Source organism: Panthera leo, chromosome A1, assembly GCF_018350215.1.
Source record: "Panthera leo isolate Ple1 chromosome A1, P.leo_Ple1_pat1.1, whole genome shotgun sequence".
Lineage (NCBI taxonomy): Eukaryota > Metazoa > Chordata > Mammalia > Carnivora > Felidae > Panthera > Panthera leo.
The window spans coordinates 90987927-91014028 of NC_056679.1; the positions used below are offsets into that span (position 1 = coordinate 90987927).

At 49.5% G+C, this 26102-nt stretch overlaps 1 protein-coding gene across 2 annotated transcripts in view; it reads left to right on the plus strand.

Moving 5' to 3' along the window:
- The window catches only part of ADAMTS2 (ADAM metallopeptidase with thrombospondin type 1 motif 2), a 241762-nt gene that overhangs the window by 63017 nt on the left and 152643 nt on the right, over positions 1-26102 (plus strand). For both annotated transcript variants that reach the window (XM_042932778.1, XM_042932788.1), the window contains one exon: positions 15743-15902. In XM_042932778.1, the coding sequence (XP_042788712.1) occupies positions 15743-15902 (160 nt within the window). The remainder of the gene's footprint in view (positions 1-15742; positions 15903-26102) is intronic.

The following is a 26102-nucleotide window of genomic DNA, read 5'->3' on the forward strand; positions in this document are numbered from 1 at the left end:
CATGCAAAAGAATGAATTTGGACCCCTGCCTCATACTCTTAGAAAATGGATCTTAGATATAAAGATAAGAGGTAACACTGGAAATCTGTTAACAAATCGAAGAGTAGGACTTCATTATTTTGGGTTAGCCAGAGCCTTAGATACGACACCAGAAGCACAAACAACAAAAGAAGAATAAGTAAGTTGGACTTTATGAATGTCCTTTCAACTTCAAAGAACTCTGTCCAGAAAGTGAAAAGACAATTTATAGAATGAGAGGTAAAGTTTTCAAATCACAGATCCAATGGGGACTTGTATCTAGAATATGTTGAAGAACTCTTACTAGTCAAGGAGAAAAATGAAAATAATCCAGTTGCAAAATGAGCAATGGGGGTCTGAACATTTTTCCAAAGAAAAGAAATAAATGGCCAATAAGCACATGAAAAGATTTGTAGTCTTTTGTCATCAGGGAAATTTAAATCGGAAACACAGTAGAATGGCACTCTACACACACACACACACACTCTCTCTCTCTCTCTCTCTCACACACACACACACACACACACACACACACCACATGGATGGCTAGAAGAAACATAGGTAATGACAAGTGTTGGCAAGGAGGTGGGGAAGTCCAAATTCCTCACACCCTGCCGGCGGGAAAGTAAAATGGTGCACCTGCTTTGTGAAACAGTCTGGCATAAGGTTACCATATGACTTAGCAATTCCACCTCTAGGTAGATCCCCAAGAGAAATGAAAACCCATGTCTGCACAAAAAACATATGCATGAATGTTCAAAGGAGCATTCACAAAGCCAAAAAGTTGAAACAATGCACATGTCTACCAACCAGTGAATGGATACATAAAATGTGACGCATCTGTAGGATGAGCTATTAGCTGATAGTAAGAAAGGAATTTAAGTATTGACGCATTTTACAGCGTGGGAATCTTGAAAACATTATGTTAGATGAATGAAGTCAGTCACAAAAGATCACACAGTGTATTCTGTTTATAGAAAATGTCCAGAACAAGCAAATCCCTAGAGACAGAAAATAGATTGGTGGTTTCCAGGGGCTGGCATGTGCATATGTGGGGGAGATGCTGGGAGAATATGGGAGTGACTGCTAATGTATATGGGTTTTTTTTTTTTGGGAGGGGGGTGATAAAAATGTTCCAAAATTGATTGTGGTGATGGTTGGATTATACACCCCGTAAGTGGGTGAATTGCAGGATATGTGAATTATAGTCCAGTAAAGCTGTTCCATATTAAAAAAGCATGAGTCTCATAGAGAGAAAGTTATTCCTCTCTCAATTCTATTTTAAACTTTCAGATGGAGTCAAAGAGAGTCTCAGTTTGATGCTAACAGGTCTTCTTCAATGCCCCTTCAGGGTTTTTTTTTCTTTCTTTTTGGTAATAGAGATCAAGACTCAAGCTAAGAGTCTTACTGTATAGGATCATCCAGCTAGAATTTAACAAAACTGGGTAAGGCCCAAATCATAATGGCGGTGAAAAGAACGTGGGAGTTTGGTGTCCCCGCACTGGATCTCCTGTGGGCCGGTGGTGAGGGGCTGGTCTGTGTTCCCAAGCCCGCTCCTGGCCCACAGGGAGAGCTGATCTAGTAGTTTGACGTCCTTAAACCTTAGAGTCCCCTGGATATGGAGTGTTCTGCCTTATATAATCTTAGGGGAGTTTGAAATGGCATCATATTTAAAGACCTCTGTAGAACTTGCTGTGCGTGCTGTCGGGACTCAAGCCCAGGGGTCACTCAGGTACCACAAAGCCCCTTAGGAATGAAGGGCAGAGACTTGCCACACTGAAGCACAAAGGGGGAGCCCAGGCACAGAGCAGGGCACTTGGGGGTCTGTCCAGACTGGGAGAGTGAGCTGCTATGGCCTTTCTTTTACGGGGAGAGACAATGCTTCAGGGGAGGTGTGGGGTTCCTGCTTTCAGTTGTTTTGGCCCTTTCAGGTCCCATGGAATTATGGAAAGAGGACCAGTGCCTAATTCCCAGGTCCCCTGGCCCAGCTCCTCACTTCGCAGATGAGGCAGCTACGGGCTGCAGAGGGAACAGCGCTGGCCTCAGACCAGGATTCCAAGCCGGGTCTCCTGGCTCTGTATCCAGGGCTTGCTCCCCTTGTCAGTCCCTCCCTCTACTCTGCCCTTCGAAGTGAGGTCCTGCTTTCCTTAGCACTCGCTTGGCACACGTGTCTGTTGGGGCTGCATGGTTTTGTGTATCGGAAAACCTTGGGCAGCTGAGGGCAAAAGAAGGATTTTCTGGAGCAAAGGATCTCAAGGCCCCAAGACAGGGCAGGGCCTGCTGGGTGAACTTACTGAGGCTGTGTGGTGCACAGGCTGGGGACTGTGGTCCTCCATGACCTGTCTGTGTCACTTGGCTGGGGAGGACCCCACAAGGCTGGCTCTGGCAACAGCCTCCCCTTCCACCTGGCCTGCACACTGCGGGGAGGGATGGCTCCCCAAGAGGAAAGAAGGCCACATGGATCCACCAAATGAGGCAGAGAGCAGGGGAGGCAAGGATTCAGCCTCAAGGGTGTCCACAGACTTCTCCAGAAGGGCATGTTCCGGAAGGCACAGAGCAATAGTGGATGGAGATGTAGGGGAGAGGACACATGTTTCTATGGGATTGCTTTCATGTGCTGGCGGCCAGTGCCTCCTACAGATGGCTGGTGCTCCTTTTGGGAAAGTGGGAAAATGACTCTATAAAACATGCTCTGTGGTGCTGAACTGAGAAGGAGCCCCTGCTGGTTGGGACTCTCATGGGACAATAGTCCTTATGCTTGTGATGTGTGGCATTTAGGGTCCAGCACTCCCCACACACCCATAAAGCTTCCAGGGCCGTGCTCTTATTTTCCCCAGGTGGCTGGGAGGGAAAAGAACATGCCCTAGATGACTTGGAAGTGGCAGGTCCTTTTTTGGCAGTACACTAGACCATCATTACCAAAAGGGAAGAGAGAAGAATGGATATAGTTCTGTCAGAGCTAAAATAGCTCCAGGAATGGAAATCTTACCAGATGCCAGTGTTCTGGGGGATTCCTGTGGCAAGTGCACGTGTGTGTGTGTGTGTGTGTGTGTGTGTGTGTGTGTGTGTGTGTTTCAGAACAAAGTCAAGTTTTGGGTGACAGCAGGCTGATGCAGGCGTGTGCTGCCTTGTCCCCTGTCAGAGTCTGGATCCTTCTGTTTTTGGACCAGCATATTCCTTTCTTTCTATTCTTGATTGTCACCATTGCAACCCTGACAAGCACCTGACAGCCTTGGTACTGGAGGTTGCAAGAATGACAAGATTGAGTGACAGCCTCGGTCCCCCATCACACACACGTGGGAGCCTGCTGCTTGCTACAGCCTGCAGCTCCCACTGAAGAAGCCAGTGAAGACAGGGGGCTGGGTGCCTTGCTTTCCAGGGAGACCCCAGCTCTGAGAGTGTCAGTGTTTTAAATACTTTAAAATTCAGAGTAACAGGGACACCTGGGTGGCTCAGTCGGTTGGGCATCTGACTTTGGCTCAGGTCACAATCTCATGGTTTGTGAGTTCGAGCCCCACATCAGACTCTGCTGCCACCACAGAGCTCACTTTGGATCCTCTGTTCCCTTCTCTCTCACTGTCATTCCCCTGCTCCCTCTCTCTCTCTCTCTCAAAAAAAAAAGCATTAAAAAATTTTAAAAAATTAAATTAGGGGCACCTGGGTGGCACAGTCAGTTAAGTGTCTGACTCTTTGTCTCGGCTCAAGTCATGATGTCACAGTTCGTGAGTTCAAGCTCTGCATCAGGCTTTGCGCTAATGGCATGGAGCCTGCTTGGAATTCTGTCTCTCCTTCTCTCTGCCCTGTTACCACTTTTGTGTGCTTGTGCTCTCTCTCTCTCTCAAGATGAATAAGTAAACTTAAAAAAATTTAAAAAACCACAAAATTCAAAGTAACAGAGGATATCTGTTAAGTCTTTGGATTCTTATAATTTTTTTTAACGCCTAATGTCTATTTCTAGTGACTACTTCATCATAAACCAAATAGCAAAGGAACAGCCATAGAAGAAGGAAGGGGTAGGGCAGGCATCTTCTAATTCACCAGGTTCTGAGGACCAGCCAGTGGATTTGATGGCTGAAGCGCTACCAGGTTCCAGGCCACTGCAGTAGAGCCCTCCCTGTGATCCTCCCTCCTGGCTAGGTTGTGCAGACGGTCACGGAGTTCAAGAACAGAGTGGGTTTGGGGCAAGAACCAGTGTCGGGGGGCCAGCCCTGCGAAGGGACACCAAGCTGGACAGACACAAGTGGGATCTTGATGGAGTGCCCTTCAGGGACTTCTTTAATATTTATTAAGTGGGGAGAGGAAACAGATTCTTATTAATGAAAATTACATGTAGAAACAGATACATGTGCCCCTGGCAGCAGGAAAATCAAAGTCCCCGGGGGAAAAAAACTCAGCAAAACGTAGCCCACGTTCTGTACCTTGTTCTCTTGTCAATTTTCTTTTGCAGGTTTCTAGACAGATCATTCCTGGGATGCATACTAAGATGCTTGAAATTTAGGCAATAAAAGAAACCCCACTTTCTTTCTGAAGAGCCCCCACCAAGCGTGTCCCAGCCAGTGGTGGGGAGGAGTGACCAAATGTTGGTCTCGGGTGGCCATCCACTGGTCCTGGGGTGGCAGTGCTGGTCTTGAGGTGGGCAGCTTGCAGTCTCAGGGTGACCAGATGCTGGTCTGGGGGTGGTCATCCATTGGTCTCACATGGTCAGTCTCTGGATTCTGTGGGGTCATGCGCTGATCTTGGGGCAGGTGTCTGCCTGCTCCATTTGTGAGCACTGTCAGTTAGAAGTCTCTGGTTTCACGAGGAAACCTGAGTAACCTGGCATCATGCTTCAGGTTTATCTCAGTGTGCTCTGTGCCCTTGAGATGGGTCCTTGGGAGGGTTCCTTCCAGGCAGCTGGGCCAGCTTGGGCCCTGGTCTCCTGACTGTGGCTCAGGACAGCATCAGATTCAGTGCCCTTGGGTCAGCCCAGCAGGAGGCCAGCCAGGGAGGAGAGCCTGACCTTGGCATGTAGGGAGACCCTTAACTCTTCTGAAATCTTTTAGGCCAGAGAGGGCCGCTCCTCGCCAGGTTGGGTTGTCACATTGGGTCCCTCTAGAATGACCCCAGGGCCATCAGGCTGTGGCATAGATGGCTCCTAGTCTGGGGTGCAAGAGTCCCTCCAGAAGAGGGGGTTGCCTTGCTGTTTGCTGGTGTCTTATTGTCTTGCCCCCTAATTGCCACAATAGGTCTGGTTTGGCCCAGGGTCCCACCTGGGAGATGCTCCCTCCACCTGGGGTCGGGGTCTGATTCCTAGACCCTATGTGTTCCCAGCAGGCTTTCCCACCCCTGGGTTTTAGTTCTCTCATTTGCAAAGCAAGCAGGTGGATGACATCAGTTGGGTTGCAGAGCACCGTCAGCCTGTGCTCCAGTTCTGTGTCCCAGGCTGTATCTGCTCCTGCAGCAACCATGTGATGGGGAGGGATGATCAACTCTGTTTACAGGCAATTCATTGGAGGCTCAGGGAGCCTTAGCACCTTGGCTGAGGTCACCTGGTCAGGAAGAAACAGAGCTGGGAACCCAGAACGCTGACTCTGGACTGCGTGGCTAGTTCCCATGTGTACTTGAATGGGTTCTTTGATAAGATGGGTTTGAGACACCAGTCTGCCCCCAAACCACAAATGTAGGAGATGTCAGTGGCACTGTGGAGGAAGGAACTCTTGCTGTTGTCCACAGTCACCCACAAGGCAGTTGGAAGGGGATGGCCCATGATGTCCCCGCCTTTCCTGTGTCTCAGAGGACATGCCCCACTGTTGTGGGGTCATTTACTCACTCATCCGCAAGCATTTGCTCACTCCCTGCCTGGCCTGATGGGACCCTGGGACCCGGGCATGAGTCAGAGTGTAGGGCCTGCAGAGTTCTCACAGGCTTGTCCTCCCCTCACTCCTCCCACAGACTGGTGACCTTGGCACCCTGGTCTTGGCCCCCATAGCTCTGGCTCCTACCCTTCCTTTGCATCTTAGACCCCTTCCCCAGAATACCGAGATGCTGCAAACCCACGTCTTTGGGGGGGCTGCCGTGCCTGCTTCTCTCCAATCCTGTGCCCTTCAGAGAATGGCCACCCCCTTCATCCCACTGCCCACTGGGACCCTGTATTCATTTTCTGCAGCTGATGTAACAAATTACTGAGAACAAGAGAAACTTATTCTCTCACAGGTCTGGAGGCCAAGGTCAGGGTGTTGGCAGGGCCACATTCTCCCTGGAGGCTGGAGAGGAGAATGCGAGGGGACTCCTGGCCAGTGCCAGCTACGCTGGTGTGTTAGATGGGCAGCCGGAAATGCCAGCTTTTCTGATGTTTTGAGAGAATTTGAAAATCTGGTCATTTATGTGAAATCCTCTGATTCTTAAGTTGGAGCAACTAATTTAAGCTTTTAAGAAGCTCAGAGTGAGGTCACCAAGTTGGCAGAGTAGGGGATTCAGCCTCCATCCCCCAAAGAAGATGAATAATTAGGCAACTATCCACCAACAAAAACATCTCCAGGAAAACTCAGGAGTCCACTTAAACTTCGGCAATACAGTAGAACAAAAACCCTGAGAAAAATGGCACGAGAAGAAAAGGAAGGCAGCTTCATTTTGTCTATATCACCCCGTCCCCCAGGCTAGCGCTGCTCTGTGCCAAGAGGGAACTTCCCCAGCATGAGTTTCCCACACCGGGAAAGGGAGAGTGGGGTGTGCGACCAGCTTCCCTAGCCTCTCAGTGAACAAAGGACCCACTCTGTGTCACCCCATCCAGAAACCAGTGAAGCTGAGAGGTATAGAGATGGCTAGGAACAAAGAAGAAGGACAAGAATTACCAGCATTAGGGATGACCATGGTTCCCCGTGGTCCACTCCACAGGGGACCCCAGCAGTTTTCACTGCTGAAGAAACCGATGGTCAGCACAGCTGCTATGGACCCCTGCAGATTTTTTAAATTGATTTTTTTAAAAGTTTGTTTTTGAGAGAGAGAGAGAGAGAGAGAGAGAGAGAAGGGGAAGGGCAGAGAGAAAGGGGGAGAGAGAATCCCAAGCAGGCTCCATGCTGTCAACGTGGAGCCCAGCGCCAGGGCTCGATCCCACAAACTGTGAGATCACGACCTGAGCCAAAATCAAGAGTCAGATGCTTAACCAGCTGAGCCACCCAGGTGCCTCTAGAGCCCTGCAGATTTTACCACTGAGTTTTCATCCCACACGCTTTCACGCTTACAGACACTAGCTGCTTGAGTCCCTCCTGCTCCCTCTTCCCACACCCTCCCCCCAAGCCTGGGATCTGCATCAGCAGCCTTCCCTGGCCTCTGTGGCTGCACGAGTGCAGAACACCAGCCTAGACTCCTGTGGCTGACCCCCACTGCTGTGTATACACAGGGCTAACCCCTTCAGCTGTACACATGCATACTGCTGACCTGACTCTTGTCACCAACCTCCACTGCCATGTGTGTGCCTGTGGTGAGACCCTGCCACTATGGGAGTGCACAGTGACAGCTAGGTCACTGGTAACTGTTAGTGTGTCTGTGGTTGGCTTTGGTTCTTACTGCTGGTCCTGGCTCTTGTCACAAGTATATATGAAACAAGACCCTGCCACTCGACAGGCACCTGCAGCTGATCCCCATAGCTGAGTGTGTGCATACCACCAGGTCTGGCCACTACCACTGCCTGCCCTGATCCCTAGCCACTAGACCTGAAGGTGCCACTGAAGACCCCAAGAGTGCTTGTAGCCACTGAAGACCCCCATAGTGCTTTCCAGGGACCATGAACTTGTCAATGTTGTGGATTCTAGCATCCTAAGCCAATGAAACATCATGTCTTCCCTACTCACCCTGCCTCCTCCCTGGACCCAGAACCACCACACACCCCCTGCAGTTGGTGCCCTGCTTTTGCCCACCAGATCTGGGGGCCAGATGTCAACAACATGACCCAGTGTGCTCCCACCTGCAGATGAAGGTCTTCCCTTACTGAAGTCAGCTTATAAAGTCTGGAAATGCACAGAAACCTATGCAAGGCTACAGGGATTATGAGGAATCAGAGAAATGAGGCCCCATCAAAAGAACACAGTAAACTTCCAGCAACTGATCTGAAAGAAACGGAGCTACATGAAATGCCTGATAAAGAATTCAAAATAATCATTCTAAGTTTCCTCAGAGAGCTTAAGAGAGCTAGGAAAACAACACAAGAACAAAATGAAAAGTTTAACAAAGAGAAAACATAAAAAAGAACCAAACAGAAATATTGGGGTTTAAAAACAGAGTGATTGGAGTGCAGAATTCAATAGAGAGTGTCAACATCAGATTGGACCACGTAGAAGAGACAGTCAGTGAGGTAGAAGGCAGATCATGTGAAATTATCCAGTCAGAGGAGCGAGAGTATGAAAAGGAATGGAGGAAGGCCATAGAGCTTATGGGTCACTAGTAAGAGACACAATCTATGCATTATTGGAGTTCCAGAAAGAGAAGACAGGGAGAAAGGGGCAGAGAGTTTATTTAAAGAAATACTGGCTGAGAGCTTCCTAAACCCGGAGAGAGATTTGGAATCCAAGTTCATGAAAATCACCCCCAAATTTCTATCTAGAAAGATCTTCTCCAAGACACATTATAGTAAACCATCTAAAGTCAAAGACAAAGAGATCCTTTCAAATGCAGCAAGAGAAAAAATTTCTCTCTTACCAGAGACCCCCCACCCCATAAAGCTCTCAGTGGATTTCTCAGCAGATACCTTGCTGGCCAGAAAAGATGGGGAAGATATATTCAAGGTGCTGAAAAAAAAAAAAAGAAAAACTATCAACAAAGAATACTTTATCTTGCCAAGTTGTCCTTCAGAAATGAAGACATGATAAAGACTTTACCAACCAAACAAAAGCTGAGGAAAGCTCATCACATTAGACCTACTTTACAAGAAATACTGAGGGGTGCCTGGATGGCTCAGTTGGTTAAGCATCTGACTCTTGATTTTGGCTCAGGTCATGATCTCATCATTGTGAGTGAGATTGAGCCCTGTGTCTGCACTGTCAGCAAAGAGCCTGCTTGGGATTCTCTCTCCCCCTCACCTGCGCATCCACATGTACATGTGCATGCACATACTCTCTCTCTCTCAAATAAATAAACATTAAAAAAAATAAATGCTGAAAGGAGTTCTTCAAGCTGAAACAAAAGGGTGCTAATTAGTAACATAAGAACATGTGAAAAAATATAACACCCCCATAAAGTATATAATCAAATTCAGAATACTTTAATACTGTAATATGGTCTAATATAAAGGTTAAAGAATGCAAGTATTAAAAATAGCTATAGCTATAATAATTTGTCAATGAATACATGGTATGAAGAGATGTAAATTGTGACATCAGAAACATAAAATGTGGGAGTGGAAAATAAAAGGGAGAGTTTTTGTGTTCAATTGAAATTAAGTTGTTATCCTTGTCTGAGGAAATCCTCAGCATCTTAGAGACTGGAAAGTGTAAGTGCTTTTTGGTGAATGCAGTAACCTAACTTCTTCCCAGCCTGCTGTCCTGGACCTGAGGTGCAGCCTCCAGCCCTGCCATCCCTCCTGCAGACTGGATCCCCCCTACAGCCATTTCTGTTCTAATGGAGTGTTGTACAGCCTTTAGTCCATGGGAAATCTTTGTAGTAAGAAACCAAGGACCTGTTTTCCATCTGACATGTGTGAATGCCTTACACCCCTTTATTCTACATTAAGTCCTAGGTCAGGTTCTTTGAGAATGAGCAGGGAAAGGGCAGGGAATCCCAAGCGGACTCTGCTCTGGCAGGTCAGCCCAATGCAGAGGATCATTGAGTTGAAACTGAGAGTCCACATGCTTGATTGACTCAGCCACCCAGGCACCCTAGTCCTATTTTAGCCTTACATCTCCAAATGGTGAAACATTTCAATAAAATAACAATGATTTTGAAAAAAAAAGAAACTAAGATGTTATCAACATTTATTATATCTGTAAGATGAGTAAGCCTCAGAGTAACTGCAAAACAAAAACCTATGGGAGATGCACATGAGATAAAGAGAAGAGAATCAAAGTATACCACTGTAAAAAATCATCAACTCACAAAAGAAGACAGCAAGAGAGGGAGAAAGGAACAAAGGAACTATAAAACAGAAAACAATTAAGATGGCTTTGGTGAGTCTTTAACTATCAATAATTACTTTAAATGTAAATGGGTTAAATTCTCCAATCAAAAGTCTTAGAGTGACTGAGTGGATTGAAAAAAAAGGAAGACCCAACTATATGCTGCCTACGAGAGACTTACTTCAGCTTTAAGGACACACTTAGCCTTAAAGTGGAGGGATGATAAAAGATATTCCATGAAAATGAAAACAGAACAGAACAGGGGTAGCTATACTTATAATAGATAAAATAGAGTTAAGTCAAAAACTGTAACAAGAGAAAAAGAAGGTCATTATACAGTTGTAAAGTGGTCATCAAGAGAATATAAGAAGTATAAATGTATATATACACTCAACATCAGAGCACCTAAATGTAATAAATCAAATACTAATAGATCCGAAGGGAGAGAGAGACAACAATACAATAATAGTAGCCCCACTTTCAATAGTGGATAGATCATTCAGACAGAAAATCAATAAGGAAACATTGGACTTGAACCATACTTTAGACCAAATGGACTTAACATGTATACAGAACATTCCATCCAATAACAGCAGAATACACATTCTTCTTGAGTGCACATGGAACAATCTCCAGGACAGATGACATGTTAGGGTGGAGAACAAATCTTAGCAAATGTAAATCATACCAAGTAACTTTTCTGATTACAGTGGTATGAAACTAGAAATCAACAACAGGAGGAAAACTGGAAAATTCACAAATATGCAGAAACTAAACAACACATTCTTGAACAACCAGTGGGTCAGAGAAGAAATCAAAAAGGAAATAAGGAAAGTATCTTGAAACAAACAAAAATGGAAACACAACATACCAGAACTTATGTGTTACTGCAAAAGCAGTTCTAAGAAGGAAGTTTATTTTATTTCTGTTTTTTGTTTTTTGTTTTTTTTTTCAATATATGAAGTTTATTGTCAAATTGGTTTCCATACAACACCCAGTGCTCATCCCAAAAGGTGGCCTCCTCAATACCCATCACCCACCCTCCCCTCCCTCCCACCCCCCATCAACCCTCAGTTTATTCTCAGTTTTTAAGAGTCTCTTATGCTTTGGTTCTCTTCCACTCTAACTTCTTTTTTTTTTCCTTAAGAAGGAAGTTTATAGTGATAAATACCTACAATAAAAAATATTTCAAATAAACAGCGTAACTTTACACCTCAAGGAACTTGGAAAAGAAAAACAAACTAAGCCCAGAATTAGCTGAAGGAAGGAGATAACAAAGATAATTTCAGGACTAAAATAAGTAGAGAATAGAAAAACAATAAAAAGATGAACAAAACCAAATAAAGATGTAAATAAAATTTAAAAAGATATTATAACCAATATCACAGAAATATGAAGGATCGTAAGAGAATACTATGAACAAGTATACAACAACAGATTAGACAACCTTGAAGAAGTGGATACATTCCTAGAATCATATAATCTACCAAGACTGAATCAGGAAGAAATAGAAAGTCTAAACAGACCAGTAATGAGAAGGAGATTGGACCCATAATCAAAAATATTTCCAAACAAAGAAAAGCCCCAGAGTAGATGATTTCACAACTAAATTCTACCAAACATTTCAAGATGAACTAATGCCAATCCTTCTCAAACTCTTCCAAAAAATTGTGGAGGAAAGAACACTTCCAAACTCATTTTATAATGCCCAAACCAGAAAAGGATGCTACAAGAAAAGAAAACTATAAGCCAATATCCCAGGTGAATATAGATGCAAAAATTCTCAACAAAATACTAGCAAACCAAATTCAATAGCACATTAAAAGGATCATGCATATTATCAGGTAGGATTTATCCCTGGGATGCAAGGTTGTTTCAACATATGCAAATCAATAAATGTGATACACCAGCTTAACAGAATGAAAAACAAAATTCATATGATCATTCCAATAGATGCAGAAGAAGCATTGGACAAAATTCAACTTCCTTTCATGATAAAACTCTCAACAAATTGGGTGTAGAAGGAACATAGCTCAACGTAATAAAGGTTGTATGTGACAAACCCACAGCTATTATCATACTCAATAGTGAAATGTTAAATGCTTTCCTGCTAAGATAATGAACAAAACAGGGATGCCCACTCCCACCACTCCAGTTCAACTTAGTACTGGAACAATTTTTTTAAGCTTATTTATTATTTAGTAATCTCTACACCCAATGTGGGATTTGAACTCCTGACCTCAGGAACAAGAGTTGTATGCTCTTCTAACTGAACCAGCCAGGTGCCCCAGTAGTGAGACTTCTAACCAGAATAGTCAGGCAAGATAAAGAAATAAAAGGCATCCAAATAGGAAGGGAAGAAGTAAAATTGTCTATATTTTCTGGTTACATGATCTTATATACAGAAAATCCTAAAGACTCCATCAGAAAACTGTTAGAATTAATCAAATTGATTAAAGTTTCAGGATACAAAAATCAACATACAAAAATCAATTACATTTCTATATGAGAACAGTGAGCTATCTGACAAAGGAAGAAAACAATCTCATTTACAATCACTCTAAACACACATCACATCACCCAAGGAAGTGAAAGATCTACACACACACACACACACACACACACACACACACACACACACACAAGGATATTGATGAAAGAAACTGAAGAAGATACAAATAAATGGGAAGATATACTTTGTTCATGGATCAGAAGAGTTAATGATGTTAAAACGTCCATACTACACAGAGCCATGTCTAGATTCAATGGAATCTCTATCAAAATTCCAAATTCTAATAGAAAACCAATCGTAAAATTTATATGGAACCATCAAAGACCCCAAATAGCCAAACAAAAAATGGTGGAGGCATTATTCTGATTCCAAACTGCATTTCAAAGCTATAGTAATCAAAACAGTATGATACTGGCACATAGACAAATAGAACAGAATTGAGGGTCCAGAAATAATCCCACACATAACACAGTGAGTTTATATTTGGCCAAGGAGCCAAGAATACTCAATGGGGAAAGATAATCTCCTCAATAAATAGTGTTGGATAATAACATGCCAAAGAATGAAATTGGACCCCTGTCCTGCACCACTCACAAAAATTAACTCGAAATCGATTAAAGACTTCAACGTAAAATCATAAAACTTGAAGAAAATATAGGAAAAAACTTCTTGACATTGGTCTTGGCAATGATTTTTTGGATATGACACCAACAGTATAAACAACAAAACCAAAAATCAGTAAGTGGGACTACATCAAACTAAAAAGCTTTTGCACAGCAAAGGAAACCATCAACAAAATGAAAAGCCAACCTGTGGAATAAGAGAAAATATTGCAAAGCAGCATGTATCAGATAAGAGGTTAATATCCAAAATACATACAGAAGTTATACAACTCAAAGCAGAAAAAAAATCTGATTAAAAAAATAGACAAAGGGCTTGCATTAGACATTTTTTTCACAGAAGACGTACAGATGGTCAATAAATACATAAAAGGTGCTCAACCTCAGGGAAATGCAAATCAAAGCCAACCATGTCGCATAACATCTGTTAGAGTGGTTATCAAAAATGTGAAATAACAAGTGTTGGTGAGAATGTGGAGACAGGGAGCCCTTTTGCACTGTGAGTAGGAATGTGAGCTGGTTCTGTCACTATGTCACTATGGAGATTCCTCAAAAAATTAAAAATAGAACTACTGTATGATCTAGAAGTCCCACTTGTGTGTATGTATATAGAGGAAATGCCAACAGAATATTGAAGTGATATCTGCACTCCCATATCCATTGTGTCATTATTCATGATAGGCAAGAAAGCAACCTAAATGTCCATCTGTAGATGACAGGTTGATAAATGTGGTTTGTATATACAGTGGAATATTATTCAGCCTTGATAAAGAAGGATATCCTGCTGTTTGTGACAACATGGATGAAACTGGATACTATGCTAAGTGAAATAAGCTAGACACAGAAAGACAAATGTAATCTAAAATATTCAAACTTGGGGCACCTGGGGTGGCTCAGTCAGTTGGGCATCTGACTCTTGATTTCAGCTCAGGTCATGATTTCATGGTTCATGAGATTAAGCCCCGTGTCAGGTTCTATGCTGACAGTGTGGAGCCTGCTTCAGATTCTCTCTCTCCCTCTGCCTCTCCCCTGCTCATGGTTGCTCTCAAAATAAATAAACTTAAAAAAAAGTAAAATAAAATACTCAGACTTATAGCAGTGGAGTAGAATGGTGGTTGCCAGAGGCTGAGGGGAGGGGAAAATGGGAGGTGATGGTACGAAATTTTAGTTATGCAAATTAAGTTTTGGAGATCTATTATATAGCACAGTGCCTGTAGCTAACAATATTCTATCATATACTTACAATTTGCTAAGAGGGTCAAATATCATATGAAGTGTTCTTACCATGAGAAAATGATAATAATAAAGGGGGTGGGAAGATAACTTGAAGGTGATGGATATGTTTATGCCCTTGATGGTGGTGGTTTCATGAGTGATACTTATTCCCAAACTCATTGAGTTGTATACATTAACTGTACACATCTTTTTACATGCCAATCATATTTCAGTAAAATGGTTTTTAAAAACCCACCCAGAACCCTGAATGGGTCATAAATGTGTGATCTAAAGGAAATGTATCTGCAGGTTGACACAGGGGGGCCCCCCAGTGTGAGACCACCAGTTTATGGATAATAGATTGAAAATCAAAAGCATGGAAGTTGGACGGATGGCCAAAGGGAGGGTAGGGCCCTGTGCCTGCAGTTGGGGGATCTGAACGAGGTGCTGAAGGAAGAAGGGGAGTTTGCCAGATGGCCAAGGTGAGAAGGCCTAGCTGTGAGTGCTGAATTGGAAGGAGGGGCTGTCCCGGTCACTGGTGTGAGGTGTGCGAGTTAGGGACTGGGGGTGGGGGTGGGGGGCAGTGGGAAGCTGAGAGTTTGGATGCCACAGTACAGAGCAGCCTGAATCCTGACAGGGACAGGGGTCCAGGAACGGCTTTCCAGCACGGGGAGGGGGGAGGCGGCTACAGCCGGTCTTGGAGGAGACAGCAGTCCAGTTGCTGCGGAGTCTGGGCCGGTGACTGATGTAGGTATAGGTAGGGGTAGACGGTGGGGGATGGGGACCGTGGCCGGCCTCAGAGCTGCATGCTGTGTCTGTGGCGTGCACTGTGGTCAGCGTGTGTTTCACAAGGGAAGCTGGAATAGTCCAGTTTTGAGACCCGAAATCTCATCATTTTGAGGGTCGGGTTCAGAACTTTTGAAAATACTGTTTTGGTCTAGCTGGCCGTGTCTGCGGCAGATGTAGTCCCCAGTTGACAGTTTTGGCCTTTGTCTTGGATTTTAGGCTTCTGGGGGGAGGGCGTGGGGGCGACTCAGACCCATGCAGACTCACCACGCTCCAGGGCTCTGGCCTCAGTGACTAGAAGTGGAGGCTCTGGGCAGATGAGACTTCTGGGGTCACATGTGTGTGCCCCCACCCCGGCCTGGGGTTCAAGCCTGACACCTAGCTGGGGTGCTGGGCAGGGTCCCTCTGGTCCTATCAGTCTGGTGGGAGGTTCTTCCCTCTGGGACCCCTCCTTGGTCTGTCTGCTGTGCTCTGGGAATTTGAACCATTTCATTTTTGCCCCACAGGCTGGCCTGATCCGTATGGAAGAGGAGGAGTTCTTCATCGAGCCCTTGGAGAAGGGGCTGGCAGCTGAGGAGGCTGAGCAGGGCCGTGTGCATGTGGTGTATCGCCGGCCACCCACTCCCAGATCCCCTCCTCTGGGAGGGCCACAGGCCCTGGACACAGGTAAGGCTGCTTGGTAAGCCCTGGTTGTGTCCCCGGGGACCCAGGCACCCCTTCTGCAGGCCTGGTCCCAGGCTGAGCGTGAGCTCTGCTCTCACTGACCACATGGCACGGTGGGAGTACTGGGGTGCTGGGCAGGGGACTCTGCTGTGGCTGCACATGGGCCACAACCAGCAAGTGTCAGGGAGCCGGGGAAGCACAGACTAAGCCTGCACTTGGGCCCGAGTTCGGTGCCCATGTTTGAGCCTGTTTCTCTGAAGAAGATATCTGCTGGCCCCAGACAGCCTCTCCTTCCTTCTGTGTGGTCCACTTTCCCTGCAATGATGATTGACTGCCCCTTCCAGGCCACTCCCAGAGAAGGATCCTGAGCTCTCTTCAGGCCCCATTTGGACCTTGCTTCCTCTGGGAGACAGCCAGATGCCGCGAGGGGAGGGGAGGGCAGGACGAAGACCCCAGAAGTGCTCCTAGCAGCTTCGGCAGCCTGTACACAGACTCAGATCATTTTTTTTTTTTCTTTCTTTTTCAACTTAGAACCAAGGTGCTCTCTGGGCCCAGGAGCATGGAAGGAGCTTCTGGATGGGCATGGTGACAGCTGCTGGCTGTAGCCCCTCAGACCCTTCAAGGAGTCTTGGCCTACCTCCAGCCCAAACCTCCCCTCTCTTCTTGGGATCTTGGGTGCTGGGTTGCAGCAAGGCCAGGTTGGGGTCTGACCATGGTCCTAGCAGGCCTCGCGGTCCTCAGGGCCCCAGGGACCAGATAAGGCTGCCTTGCCTGTGCCTAGGCTAGGCTCAGCCCCCAGCCTCTGGTCCTGATGGACCCCTGGCTGCAGATGGTCAGGGCAGCTGGGCCTTAGGTCAGGCTCATCTGCATGTGTACAGAGAGCCCCGAAGGCCCCGCTGGGCCAGCCCAGCTATGCTGTGATTTGCCGAGACACTCCCATCACCCGAAGCCGCCCAGGCTCATTTATTTCAGGTCTCTCTGACTGCCCAGCTTGACAGATAAATTGGGTGCAGGCTGGCAGGGCACCATTCTAATTTCAAGGAGTGGCAACAGATACCTTTGCAAAGCAATTGTTCCGTCAGGAAGCTTAGCGCTCTCTGGAGCTGATCAATACTTTGGGCAGACCCTTTTTCCCAGGTGATGAATTGCTGTCTGCCAGGCCTTCTTCAGGCTCAGCCTTCCTGCCTCTTTCCTACCCATGGGCTTCTCCGCAGGGGGAGGAATGGAGAATGACCCCAGAGCGTGAGCATAAGAGTGAAAATAGGGCAGGCGAAATGCCCCGGACCAGGGATAAGGGACTATACTGGCCAGCTGTCCTTGGGCAAGTTTGGGCCTCTCTCTGTCCAGTGGGATCAGAAGGGCCTGTTTCTCAGAGAGCTGAGGGCTTTTGGCTTGATGCTTCTGGGCTCTACTCAGTCTAGGTGAGGTAGAGCCTGCAAAGAGGGGCTGTCAGGTGCTCTGGGCTCGCTCCAATTCCAGATTCCATGTGGTGCCTATCTCCTGAATGTGGCAGCCTTCCCCCTTGGCCTTGCTGGCTTTGCCTTATTTTCTGGGCTTCTGTTGGTCTTTTGGTACCTTCTGTTAAATCCATCCTCCCTTCCCGCCACCTATTGTTAGAACTTAGGATGCAGGAAAGGAATTTCAAACTACAAACAAACCTAGAAACCAGTGGCCTTAGAAGATGCTGGGAAAAGCTGGCTTCATGGGTTGGAAGCTGAGATTGTGCTAGAAAGTGGTGGGGTGTGGTGAAGGTATTCCAGCCTGGACCTTAGACCTCAGGCCTGGGCTTTGGGCGTGTAGGCTCCAGGCTGTGGGGCTGTGGGTGGTTGGTCCAGGCCACAGGCCCAGGGTCTGGGGCCAAGTCCCCTTTCAGTCACGTCCATGCCCAGTGTCAGCATGACCCTGTGTGGGTGACTTGGTCCACCCACACAGTGAGAGTACATTTCTCACCGGATGTGCCTGATTGTTCCCACTCACTCAGGACTGAGGCGCACTCACTGACTGGAGGGGGTCCAGATGCAAGTTATGCTGGGGCTGGGCCGAGGGCCCACGGTGAACTTAGACAGTCCAGCTTTCCATTAGCCTGGGCCTTGTCCAGGCCCATAGTGTGTGTGTGCGCGCGTGTGTGTAAGCCAGGGGATCCTTTCTTCTAGTGAATTCTGATGGGGACTCTGATATATCAGTGTGGCTGTGGCTGAAACAAGCAGGAGGTGCTGACTTGAGGCTTCCCCCCCACCTCCCCACCCTCTCCCAAGGCAACTTCCGGAAGCAGGTTTGAAGCTCCCATGATGGGCCATGGATATGAGAGGTTCTCTGGGGAAGGGAAAATATCTGTTGTGGGTCTTCCAGTCTCGGGGGGGGGGGAGGCGGTGGTGGCATCTGACTGGGTGTGGGGTTGGGGGTAGGGGTGCCTATTGGGGGTGGGTAGGTGTGTCCCACACAGCCCTTCCTGGGTGCTGGGACACACTGTCCTGTTTTCTCTGAGCACCTAACAGCCTTCCTGGGGTGCTCTCAGGAGGTCACCCAGCCTCAGAGAATTGTTATCACGAATAGTCTCCATCATCTGAGGTCAGTTGCTGGGCTGCAGACTACCCAGGGAAGATGGATGGAAAGTGAAGGTGTTCACGTGTCTTGCCAGACTCAGGCCAGGGTCTGGCATGTGCTCAGAGCAGCTTAGCATATAATAGTGTTGCCCTTGGGCCCTGGAAGAAGGTATTAGGGTGAACAAAGGCTTGAGAGAGAGGAGGGGGGACCTTTTCTCTCCTGATGGCCTTACATACGTTGCAGAAGTGTTTCTGCTCAGCCCTGCTGGACCCAGGAGCCCAGAAGGGGCAGGAGGGCAGAGCTGAGGCCAGGGGGCCAGGGCGGCCTTTTGGGGACAGGTGGTGGAGGCATTTCCAGGCCTCCTCTGTGCCAGGCCTCACTCGGGTGCACCTGGCCTCATTCTCTGTCCCTGCCCTGAGCCAGCCCTGTGTCTGGGAGAGTATGTTGCTGGGGGGCTATATAACATCAGCCTTTTTGGTTTTTGTGTGCCTGTACGGGTGTGTGCATGCACTTTTGCACTTAGGCACATACGTGGATGGGGTCCTACTCTGAGTTCCGGGCCTACGCCTGAGCCCTGCCCTGACTGCCATCTGTCAACTCTGTCTGTGGCTGTGGAGGGGGAGCCAGGGCCAGCGGGTGTGGGAAGAGGAGCCCCAGTCTGGGCCGGAAGCCCTGCCTAGTACTTGAGCCGGTGACCCTGGCACGTCACTCCCTCCTACTCTCTGGCTACCGCGACATACTGCCGCCAACTGGGTCGCTTAAAACAGCTGCAGTGTGTTATCCTCTCCCAGTTCTGGAAGGCGCAAGTCCGACAGGAGTATCATGTCTGGGCAGAAACCAAGTGTCGGCAGGGCCATGCTCCTTCTGGAGGCTGCGGGGCGATCTGCTCCTGGTCTCTTCCAGCTTCTGGTGGCTGCTGGGGTCCCTTGGCTTGTGGCCACATCACTCCAGTCTCTGCCTCTTGGTCACACTGCCTCTTCCCCTTCTGTGTGTGTGTTTAGTCTCCCTCTGCCTCCCTCTGGTAAGAGTGCATGTGATTGCATTAAGGGGCCCATCCAGATGATCCAGAAGGGTCTCCCCCCATCTCAAGGTCTGTCATCTAATCACATCTGCAAAGTCCCTTTTTTGTCATATAAGGTAACATTCACAGGTCCTAGGAATCTTGGGGGCCACCAGTCAGCTTACAGAGGAAGTGAACCAGCCCTGTCGTGCAGGGCCATCTGTGCAGTGAATGGGATGCCCATCCTTAGAGGAGCAGGCACCCCTCGCTTCTTCTTGGGGCACAGTGCTCAGGCACAGCTCAGGCAGGGCCATTTCCCTCTGCCTCCGCCAGACTGTGGGGCCTGGAGAAGCTGGGCCGTTCTGTGGCCAGGCTGGCCCCAACACCACGTGCACAAAGCTGGCCTTGCCACTGACACTAAAAGCCTGGTTGTCTGTGGGAGACTGAAGATCCCCACAAGGTGGGAGAGATCCCTGGGTCATGAGCTGGGCATGTGGTCTCTCCGTCGGGCACATGGTGCCATTAGCAGAAAGCCCTGCCATTCCAAGACACAAGGCCAGCAGGACCCAGTGGACAGTGTCAGTGAGGACAGTGGCAGAGGGTAAGAAAAACAGCAACACCCATCCTTGGCCTGACTTTCATTTCCCTCCTTTTGATATAAATGATCGACACAGGGGTGCCTGGGTGGCTCAGTCAGTTAAGTGTCCAACTTGGGCTCAGGTCATGATCTCATAGTTCACGGGTTTGAGCCCCGCGTCAGGCTCTGTGCTGACAGCTTGGAGCCTGGAACCTGCTTCCTATTTTGTGTCTCCCTCTGTCTCTGCCCCTCCCCTGCTCACACTCTGTCTCTCTCTGAAAAATAAACATGAAATAAGTTAAAAAAAAAAAACAAGCAATGACTGACACAGAGAATGTGTCTCTACTAAAAGGCAAACAGTAGCGTGAATGTGGTGGCATGTGATATCCAGCCGTGGCCTCGTCGTGGGCACAGAGCTGACCGGAGGCCTCGTCCACAGGGGCAGCCACTGCTTAGCTTGCCTGAGCATGACCTGGTGGAAGTGTGGCCCTGGGACAGTGCCTCTCTTGACCTCTTACTGTCAAGAGACTCCAGACATCAGAACTTTCATGTGAACTCTCATGATTTAAAAATATTGCTTCAAATTTCTAAAAAGCTCCGTATGAGCCAAATAGGACATGGCCTCCATTGGCCACCTGTGCTTATGAGATGCAGAGAGGGAAGTGTTCTCTGTGCTTCTTTGGGGTTGCTCTGCTAGGCCCCCTGCAGTCCCGGCACATGCCCTCAGGATGGAGGAGGGGCTTCATGCCCCTGCTAGGTGGGCGGTCTCTGTCCCACAGAACTACCCATGGGCCACTGTGTCCTCCTGCCTGCTTTGCTCTAAGTCTTGGCTGAAGGAAGAGAAGTCAGACAGCTCAGTGCTCGTGACCTTGGCTGTTGCCTCCTCGGAAGCAGCCCGTGCCAAGCCTCTGCCCACTGCTGTCAGGCTGCGGCATCCTCCCTGGCGGGCAGAGGAGGCATGCCGCCCTCGGGAGCGTTCTGCCCTCCTGCTGCCAAGGAAAGCCAGCGAGAGAGCACGGACAGGGTGCTGGCACTGTGTGCTCCTCCTAGTGGCTCCTCCACGTGGCCAGCCTGCAATCTCCATCCAGTGGCCCACAGTGGTTCCTCTGCTGACCCGCTGCGTATCTCCATCCATCACAGGACATTGCCTTAAGCAAGGTAGGAGTTCCCCAGGCCTCTGAGGAGTAGGGAAGGGGCTGCCTCAAGAGTGAAGCTGGAGGTAGGAGTGCAGGGCCAGGAGCTGGGGGGCCAGGCTGATGCTATGAACTGGCAGGGTCTGCAGCCTGGAATGTTCCAGAGCATGGATGGCGTCCTGCAGGCAGTGGGAGGCCTCAGTAGGAAAGGAGTCTGAGATAGTTCTGTTCACAGCCAGCCATCTGTGGTCCAGGTTGGAGGCAGGGAGTCCAGAGTGGGGTGCAATGGAGAGAGAGTGGAGTCCTGTCAGGACAGGCCATGGATGGGAGGTGGGCAAGGCTCCACTCAATAGTAGGTAGATGACCAGGCCAATCTCGGTGATGCAGTGAGTGTGAGGCATAAGGGAGAGGCTGAGGCCTGGAGGGGGTGTGGAGGGGGCCGCTAACTTGTTGGAGGCCAGATCGGGGAGGCTTTCCTCTCTGCGGTCTGTTTCCAGAGACACATTACCACAAGCTTGGTAGCTTAAAACAATACAGGTTTATTGTCTTACAGTTGTGGAGGCCAAAAATCCAAAATAGATCTTAAGGGGCTAAAAATAAGGTGTCCATAAAGTTGGTTCCCTCTGGAGCATCAATGAGGAGAATCCCTTCCTAGCCTTTCCCAGCTTCTAGTGTCCACCGGCATCCCTTGGCTGGTGAGCACATCACTCTGGTCTCTGCTCCCTTGGTCACTGATTCCTCTTCTGTAGTCAGGTCTCCCTGACACTTGTGATTATATTTGTCTCATTGGGGTAATCCTACCCATTTCAGGAGCCTTAATGTGATTAAGTTAAGGGTAAGTTGAGTCCTGCTAACCATATAAGATAACACTTACAGGGTCTGTGGATTAGGCTGTGGACATTCTGGGGCCATGATTCAGCCTCCACGGTATCTAAATGTTAACGCCTGAGGTTCTGTCGGAGTGGGGAGAGAGGCCCTTGCCTGGCTTTGCACCCTGAACCCCAGGCCTGGCTGGTGTCTGGTGGCTTCTGTCTGTGTCCCCAACCTAGGCATCCCTGAGCCTCTTGCTGAAGCCCCATGGCTGGGTCTGGCCCTCATGGGTGGAGACCTGGGGGCTCTCATACCAGACTTGGCTTCATGCCCTGCCCAGCCAGCTCAGAGTTGCAGCTGAAAGCCTAGGGGCCTCCGAGCTTGATTCCCAGGGACCCTCATCTTCCCCTCATCATTCCACCCCCCGGGGCTGTATCTGCAGTTCAGGGACTAGAGGAAACCCAAGGCAGTTGGCCTGGCTCCTGGAGGCATGTTTCAGAGTTGAGCGCACCCTTGGCAGCGACCTCAGTGCTCCCGCTGCTCTGCGGCCAGCCCCCCTGGACGGCTGTAGGAGATGCCAGCGTGGTGATGTGGCCTCACGCCCAAGGGGTGGGCTGGGGTGGGCGCTGGGACAGCCGGGGCTGCACATTCTTGAGGCCTGGATATTTGTCTGGGGTCAAACTTGGAAGAGCGCCCCAGAGCTGTCGGCAAGCAGGGGCTGTGCTTGTTCCCCAGGCTCTACACACGGGGGCCCTGGCCAGTAGTGGGTTATGCAGTGGAGATTTGCTAGGTGTGGCCCTCGAGACACAGTGTGACTGGCACTCTGCCTGGGTGCCGCGGACAGCCCACGTGCTCAGCTGCTTTCCTCAGACATAAATTGAGCAGTCTCTGTGTCTCGGGCCTGCTCTCCTCCCTCCCTCCCTCCTCCTGAGTTTGCATGGAATTTTGTCCAGGGGTGGAGCCAGCCAAGTGATCGTGGCCCAGGAGAGATCTGATCTTTGCCGGAGCACCATGAACAGATGATGAATGCGACTTGGAGATGGAGGTTTGGCCCTGGCCTGGGGGTGGCCCCAACTCAGGTGCAAGAGACAGTTCTCAGAGACAGGCCAGTGGTTCTCACAAGAGCCAGGCAGTTTGGTGTAGAAGTCGAGTGTATCCGCCTCATCTGTAAAATGGGTGCAATGGCACAGGGTGCATGGGACTTAAACAGCTTTGGCACAGCACCTGCTCCATCTTTGCTGTTACCCATTATTCCGATTCAGGCTATTTGCTCAGGCTCTGCGGGTCCTCTGCCCTCACTGCCCCTTCTCCGTGACTCTCTCTTCCACAGACACAATCAATTGCTGCTCCTTCTTTTCTTCCTTTATATTTGTACTGCGAATGTCCCCCAGAGAGGTAACCACGCCTGGTTTCCAGATAACACGCTGCTGGGGAGTTGAAGCTGTGTCTGCTCCAGGCGCGTCTGGAGTTTAATTAGCAAGAGCAGTGTGTCTGGGTGCCGCGTTGGCCGTGGGCTCCACATGGCCTGCTCTTTGCGGGTTCCTCAGCACAGCAGACTGGGATGTTTCTGGGAGAGACGTGATGTCTCCAGGGGCAACTTAACACGTCTGTGGCGTTTGTGCTTTAGATGTGCCAGCCGGCCTGCCTGGGGTGGGAACAGCTGGGCCTGAGTCTCCATGGGGACCCTGGTGAGCCTCTCTGCACACCTCAGGTACCCCCATGGGATGACTGTGAAGGAGGCATGGGCTCCTGTGTGCTGTGTCCACACAACGAGGGGCAGAGGGCAGGGTCCTAGGACATGGACCTCTTGGGGACGTGGAGGGGCCCAATGGCAAGTGAGAAGTGCTGGGTCCTAGCATCTGGGAGATTGGGCTGCAGAGACAGCTCCAGGGGTGCCCAAATGGGACAGGAGGCCCTTCCCCAGAAGAAGAAACTGGGTTTGAACCCAGGGTCTGAACTCTGTGGATTTGTACAAGGTGGAGGCCCCTAATCCCAGGCCCTGTTTCCTCTCAGAAATCTCTGCAGGGCGGCAGACACTTCAGCTAGCTCCGTGCCTGAAGTGTTTTCTAGAAAAATTTCCAATTTTCCTTGACCCATTTCTCTTTGAAATTAATATTAAGCAGCACTGTGCACTTGGCCCTGAAGGAACTCTGAGCTGCGAAAAGGTCACACGATTAGATGGAAATGTTGGTGTCTGGCTCTCTCCCCCTCTCACGCTCAGGCTCCCCTCTCTCCCTCTGTCTCCCCTCCTTTCTTGCACATGCACACTTGCTCACACATGTTTGGAATTTGGGCCAGCTTCTGGGGCTGGAGCTGGGGTGTCTCTCCCAGAGCTTCTGACTTGGCTCCCTCTGTCTGGACTCAGTCTTGGGGTGTGGGCTTCATCCCATGATGTGCAGCTGGAGCACCTCCTGGGGGGATGTCCAGGCAAAGTGAGGGGTACACCTGGGATGAGGTCAGGGCTCAGGTGAGAGGTTGCACAGGATTCGGGGCCAGGGCCAGGAGGGGGACATGGCCTTGAAGCGGGGCCTGCACAAGGAGGTGGATGGCACCGACCTGGGTTGGGGATGGACCAGGTACCTGGTGATACTCCCCAGGCACAGGGGGAGCAGTGGGAATGACAGTTGTACTCCTGAAATGACAGACTCCTGAGATGGGACACTGAGGCTTAGAAGGGGCACCTTTGTTCTCTCATTCATTCATTCATTCATTCACTCAAGACATTCTTACTGTGCACCCACCTTGTTTCTGGGCCTGGATTAGGTGCTGGGGATATATCAGGGGATAAGCCAGAGGAAGTCCCTGCTCTTTCAGAGCTCACCAGCCCGCAGGGGACACACAGGGAGCAGAGGGGTAAATCAGCCAATGGAGTAAAATCCAGGAGTAGGGTAGTGTGAGAGAGGGGGGGTAAGGGAGGGAGCTACTTCAGGTGGGAGGCGAGGCAAACCTGGCTGGTGGGAAGGCCTGCCCCAGGAGGACTGCTCCAGACAGAGGGGACAGCAGGTGCAGAAGCACTGGGTGCTGGGCCTGGGGAAGTGGTGAGGGCTAGGTCTGTGCAGTTTGGGTGCAAGGTCGGCCTTGTTCTCCCAGCTGTGGGAAGCCTTTGGAGGCTCTCAGTGGAGAGAGTGGGAACAGGGAGGCCTGTGAGGCGTCCTGGGTGGTCCCCCCGGCCAGTGACAGATGCTGGGCAGATGGGTTCAGGGTGTGCCTTGAGGTAGAGCTCACGGGACATGGGTGTAAAGGGAGGGGTCAAGGGCGGCTCCTGGCTCTTGAAAGGCCTGAGGGCCCTGGAAGGTGGTGGATGGTTGTGACCCAGCTGAGGTAGGGATCCTGGCGGAGGAGAGGCAGGTCAGGTGGCCTGGCCAAGTGCAGAAGCCAGAATTGGGGCCCGTCCTCCTGACCTCTGAGCTGCACCCCTTCCACTGCTCCTGGCTGCCCTGGTTCAGATCAGGGAGGTTTCCCGGAACAGATGGTGCCGGCCATAGGCCAAGCCCATTTGGCTTCCAGACTCTGGGGTTGGGGGGCAGGGACCCCAGACACAGCCCCACAGGTAGGCAGATTCTGGGTTGTAAAGCTTCTCTTGCTCCTGGGGGCAGAGGCCCTGCTCTGTGGGACAGTGTTGCTGGTCACCGTGTACTGTCCAGGGTCCCCAAGGATGTACATGTGTCCTTGCCTCTCTGACAAGCCACGTTTTTCTTTCCCATTCTGCCACTTTGGGGAGGGGCTCTGGATCCGCTAGGGTGGATGGAAGCTTGTGGGAGTGTTCAGGGCAGGCTGTCCATCCAGCTGCTGTTTGAGACAGCAGTAATGCCCTTGCCTTTAGGACAACCTCTCTTGGTATTTGGGTTTGGGGACCTCCTGGCAGGGGGCCTTGGATTCCTCTCCTGTTGCTGACCCTGCTGGCCACAGACTGAGCCAGTCCTGATGCCCTGGAGCCCTGGCTCTGAGCAGCTGTTAAGAAGTACTTGCAGAGTGACTGAAATAATCATGGAGTCCAAGTGCACATGGGGCAGGGCCAGACTGGTTTCCTACTGCAGCTCCCCCCGTCTCCAAATCCTCACCAGCACAGGGGCTTTGCTGACCGATATTTTGCTGATCTGGCAGGGGAAGCAGTGCTGCTCTTTGCTTTCGTTTGTGCT